Source organism: Carassius carassius, chromosome 43 (assembly GCF_963082965.1).
Source record: "Carassius carassius chromosome 43, fCarCar2.1, whole genome shotgun sequence".
In the NCBI taxonomy this organism is placed as follows: Eukaryota; Metazoa; Chordata; class Actinopteri; order Cypriniformes; family Cyprinidae; genus Carassius; species Carassius carassius.
The window spans coordinates 21878081-21884080 of NC_081797.1; the positions used below are offsets into that span (position 1 = coordinate 21878081).

Sequence of the window (6000 nt, forward strand, 5' to 3'; positions counted from 1 at the left end):
AATGTTCCACCATTAAACAATCCAATGTAATCTGACGATACTTACAGTATTCAGGGAAACAGTCCTTGTGTCCTTTCAATCCAGAATTACACAAAATAAGTTCATCTCCTTTTGCGTGTCATAGAACATTAAAATTTAATTCTTAATTTCTTCTTCTTCTTCCAAAGTGTAAATCTGTGAGTCAGTAGTGAAAATTATGTTTTTGGATTTCACATAATCAAATAATATTTTATTCACTCTTTTTTTCATAATTAAATAAAATTATACCTTGATTGGAAATGACTCAAAGATATTCTGCTCACAAGTTATATTTACCTTTGTTTTTTCAATTTGATAAATGTTTTACTGGGAATGGTGGAAATGATGTCACAGTCATGACAAAGTCAGAATAATAAATATTATAATGAATTGTAACAGTTATTATTATAATGAATTTAATATTTTAACATTAGTGAACGAACTCCATCGCACACCTGTAAGTGATAGGTGCGTAGAAAATTAAGACCAGGTGGGTCGTGTCAACATATAAGGAACTCCCGCACACTATCTTAACTTGCAAAATACAATTTTAATCACACCAACGTTTCGGTCACACGACCTTCATCAGGAGTATACAAATGTTCAAATTCATCTCTTAAGATAAACACATGACACAGATTAACAGAGCTACATCTGCACAGAATTAAGCTCATTGGGAATACATAATTAGCACCACATCATAAACAGTTACACATTATTATAATTCAAACAATCAAGATCCCCCTATAGGTTAACAAAATCATCCAAAAGACACATAATCAACACATCGTCATCAAACAGCATCAAATTGTAATTCTAAACAGTTATAACAATCAGTCAGGCTCCATAGTCACTCAAACTCATGAATACACTCATGAAACTCGTGAATACATAGTAAAAACAACACCTCATTCAAAACAATTGCATGACTATAACATTACATTAAATAATGCTTCATCGTTCATACCCATAGGTGATAAAGTTTGAAGGGTGTAAATCCAAAACCGTTCGCGTCTCTGTAGAAGTAATTCAATGTCTCCACCTCTAGGTGGCAAAGTTACTTTCTCAATCCCACAAAATCGTAAAGAGGTTACATCGTGATTCAAAGTTAAAAAGTGTGCCGCACTTCAAATCACAGATTCAAATCACAGATTTGATGCTATATTTTTTGCCAGTTCTAGGATGACAAAAAAATGATGTTTTAAAAGTATTGTTACACTGAGCACAATTCCCACAACGATAATTGCCCTTCTGTATATTAATAGAATATTAAGTTTTATAAAAAACTTCCCAGTGATCCTACCAACACTTATCAATCTGAGATATTGTCATTTTTAACAAATGCTAAACCAGAAGGTTGGATATCTCAATCGGAGTTTAAATTCTTGTGTTGTCAACACCCGATTAGACCTGTTTTTTATACTCTTCCTAAAATTCATAAGAGACTTATCGACCCTCCAGGTCATCCGATTGTGGCACAGACTAATTCCCTCTTATCTCCTTTATCTCAGTATGTTAATTTTTTTATAAAACCTTTTGTTTATGCGTTACCTACTTACATTCGAGATTCTACTGACTTCATCAACAAGATTTCCGAGTTATATGATTTACCGGATATTTCTTTATTATTAACTTTGGACATAACAAGTCTATATACTAATATTTCACATGAAAAAGGACTTATTGCCCTTAGACATTGTCTTTCGTTATGTGAGGACTCTAGTCCACCATCAGACTTTTGTCATTGAGATGGGTTCGTACCTTTTGAAATATAATTATTTTAATTTTGATAAGGATTTTTTTCTTCAGATAAGTGGGACAGCAATGGGCTCGAATTTTGCCCCTAACTATGCCAATCTATGTATGGTTTTTTTTGAAGAGAGTTATGTATTGAATACAGAAAATAATCCTTTCTATTCAAAGATCATCAAATGGTATAGATACATTGACGATATTTTTTGTATCTTTTTGGGTGATCACGATGAGGCTCGAGAATTTGTGACATATTTGAATAGCTTGGTTGACGACTTGGATTTTACTTCTGAAATTAATCATTCCTTGATATGTGGATACAGAAGAACGAAGGCAGTTTGACTACAACTTTGTTTACAAAAGAGACCGATCGTAACACACTTTTACTCGCTACCAGTTTTCATCCGACTTTTTAAAAAAAAGGACTGCCTAAGAGTCAGTTCTACAGATTGAGGAGGATTTGTTATTCAGATTCCGACTTTATTGAGAAATCGAAAATCATGAAAAATAAATTTTTGAACAGAGGTTACCCTTTAGATTGGGTTGATGAAGGATTTAATACAGCTTTTAAAAGACGCGGTCTGAATTGCTAAAAAAGAAGACGAGAAAAACAAGAAAGTATTATTTTGCTTGTATTACAACATATTCGCCTCAGTCTTACATGATAAAATCAATTTTTAAAAAACACTGGCATTTGTTGTCTTCTGATTCGGAGCTGAGCGATATTTTTAGACATCCTCCTTTGATTGTACACAAACGTGCTAGGAATTTAAAAGACCGCTTGGTACATGCTCGTTTTCAGAGCGTTAGCCCTCGTGCATCTCAGAGTTTACTTAGTCCTATACAGAAGGGCAATTATCGTTGTGGGAATTGTGCTCAGTGTAACAATACTTTTAAAACATCATTTTTTTGTCATCCTAGAACTGGCAAAAATATAGCATCAAATCTGTGATTACTTGTGTTTCCACTCATGTTGTGTATTTGATCTGTTGTCCTTGTGGTATAGGCTATGTGGGAAAAACGTCACGTCAATTGAAACAAAGAATTAGTGAACATAAGAGTTCGATCAGAAGAAACGATCTAAATTATCCAGTTGCAGCACACTTTTTAACTTTGAATCACGATGTAACCTCTTTACGATTTTGTGGGATTGAGAAAGTAACTTTGCCACCTAGAGGTGGAGACATTGAATTACTTCTACAGAGACGCGAACGGTTTTGGATTTACACCCTTCAAACTTTATCACCTATGGGTATGAACGATGAAGCATTATTTAATATAATGTTATAGTCATGCAATTGTTTTGAATGAGGTGTTGTTTTTACTATGTATTCACGATGAGTTTGAGTGACTATGGAGCCTGACTGATTGTTATAACTGTTTAGAATTACAATTTGATGCTGTTTGATGACGATGTGTTGATTATGTGTCTTTTGGATGATTTTGTTAACCTATAGGGGGATCTTGATTGTTTGAATTATAATAATGTGAAACTGTTTATGATGTGGTGCTAATTATGTATTCCCAATGAGCTTAATTCTGTGCAGATGTAGCTCTGTTAATTGGTCATGTGTTTATCTTAAGAGATGAATTTGAACATTTGTATACTCCTGATGAAGGTCGTGTGACCGAAACGTTGGTGTGATTAAAATTGTATTTAGCAAGTTAAGATAATATTTTAACATTGAAAGTCTTCCCAGAGAGGCATTTGAAAAGCAAGAAAAAAAAAATACATGAGGAAGTCAGTTTTAATATGATATTAAAATAACCAAATAAACTTATTTAAATTTAACATTTTATGCATTTAGCACATGCTTTTATCCAAAGTGACTTACATTGCATTCAGGTTAACATTTTTTACCTAACGTGTTCCCTGGGAATCCAACCCACAACCTTGCGCTGATAACGCAATGCTCTACCACTGAGCCACAGGAACATAAACTGATAAAAAATAAAAATAAAAGACTGAAATAATTTGCTTTTAGTTTAAGTTCATTCTTGGTTCATAAAAGTGTTCAAAAGACCCCTGTATGGCTGTATTATGAAGAAACAGACAGGTCTGATGTTGATGTTAACAGCGGGGTTTGTGTCCCTCTGCTGGTGTGGTGTTGAAGAGTCTCTTGAGGCAGTGGAGCTGCAGGTATCCAGCTGTGATGATGACCAGACTCTGGATAGCAGACCAGCTGTTCACATAAGTGGAGTTGGACTGAAGCAGGTAGAAATCAGCACCGCATCTCATTCGCTCGTAGTTATAATGACGCCACATGTGGAAGACAAACCTCTGCAGCCTGCTGCTGCTTTCCTACACAAAGATTTGAGAAATGTGAATGAAATTTAACTTGGCATGTCAAAATGAAATAAATTGCTCAAAATGTAATTTTATTCAAGTGTGTAAATATATATATATATATATATATATATAATGTTTTTTTTTCATCAAACAACTGACATGCATGTAGGCTATGGAGAAAAAAAATGTTTTTACGTTTTCTGTCAAAACATAACCAGTTCTATTATATTTTTAATAAAGAAGTAAATGAATAACTATATATAGCCTACTACTACAAACCCGATTCCAAAAAAGTTGGGACACTGTAAAAAATGTCAAGTGGATCTGCAGTCCCAGTGGATATTTTGAAGGAATAGATAGCTCTAGTTGTGAGGCAGAGATATCCTAATCTCTCTGAAATTCATATCACAAAAAATGTTTGGAGCAAGGTTATCAACTACAGGACAGGAATGATCGTTGTTCATGGATCTGAAGGCGGATTACCTGAATTTGGTCAAATTGAGAAAAATTTGTGTTTTGCATCAAAAGTTGTTCTTTATTGTGAAACGGCTCTGTGGATAGAGATCACTATAGAGATTACGAGCTAAGTCAGTCCCCAACAAAAGCACTTAGTCTTGTAGAAGTCAGTTAACTGATGAATACCCCTTGGCTGACTATTTGATTGGACATGTGCAGATGGTAAGATTAAGGAGTTTTGTCTGCTGCAAAGGTAAGAAATAAAAAAATAAAAATGGCTTCACAATCAGTTTTTAGGTTTTTTGTTCGTTTGTTTGTTTCCCATAATGTCCCATGGATGATTGCCTGTAAAAGATCCCTTTCAAGTCACACACTTAACCAAAAATTATATAAAGGCTCATATAATTTCTTACATCAACATTTCATAATTCATAAAGAATGAATTACTGTAAGTATATATATATATATATATATATATATATATATATATATATATATATGGTTAGTGTCTTTCTCAACTTTTTCACCCCGGTGCATTTGCATCCCTGAATATCACCGTTTATTTTACTTCCTCTGTCAACAAAAGAGTTTTTCTTTTGTAAAATGGCCATATTTTTGTCTGATGATTCAAATGTATTTATCAGTAAGATGTCTAAGCAAATATGTGCAATTTGTTTAAATATTGACAGAATATAGATAGAAATAGATTTTAAAGGTTTACTACATAGTTGGCTAATTGCATATGATGACGCTGAATTAGCACACACCCTCTCTTGGTGTTAAAATATTATCAAGTTTTACTATAAGCATGCATTGAGAAATTAGTAATTAAAAGCATGAACAGTTATTTTTGCACCTAACTTTATTGAACTGATTTGAAAAAGTGCATTGTTTAGATTTCAGGTTAGCACACTATAATTTTTGTTGTTGTGTGTTTGTGTGCATGTATTCACACTCTATTTTTTGTACTTGATGTTATTAGCATTACGTAAGTTGCGTTAAATTTCACATAATAAAATCAAGCTATTATCAGTATTATTCTAGACTACAACATATTTGCCATACACATATTTTTAGGAACTTTTAGTGAAGGAGACCCAAATTTGTAGGTGAATTCAGCACAGTGATTTATTGAAATATATACAAGTGCTCGGTGAATCCTTATCCTCAAGTGCACGGTGAAACTCCGTAGTTCAGATGTAGGCAGTATGGGAGTCACATGGGACGGAAATACAAACAGGTGTTCGCTCGGTTCTGTAATGTCAAAGCCACAGTCACTGATGGCTCATATCGCTTATATTCTCTTCTTAAAATAGGTATATAAAGCTGAAAATCAGCAAAACACTATGGAACCAAATAAATAAGAAACATAACTTTGATACACCTTGATGTACAATAAATTAAATTAAATGCACAAAGTTTAAATGACGTAATCAGCTAACACTGTGGAACCAAATAAATAAGAAATGCATGTTTAAAAAAAA

At 33.4% G+C, this 6000-nt stretch overlaps 1 gene segment (V, D, J or C); it reads right to left on the reverse strand.

Moving 5' to 3' along the window:
* The window catches only part of LOC132124852 (immunoglobulin lambda constant 7-like), a 28015-nt gene extending 23979 nt beyond the window's left edge, over window positions 1–4036 (reverse strand). Inside the window, 1 exon segment of the C gene segment in view lies at window positions 3847–4036. Within this exon segment, the coding sequence occupies window positions 3847–4036 (190 nt within the window).
* Window positions 4037–6000: the final 1964 nt, after the last annotated feature.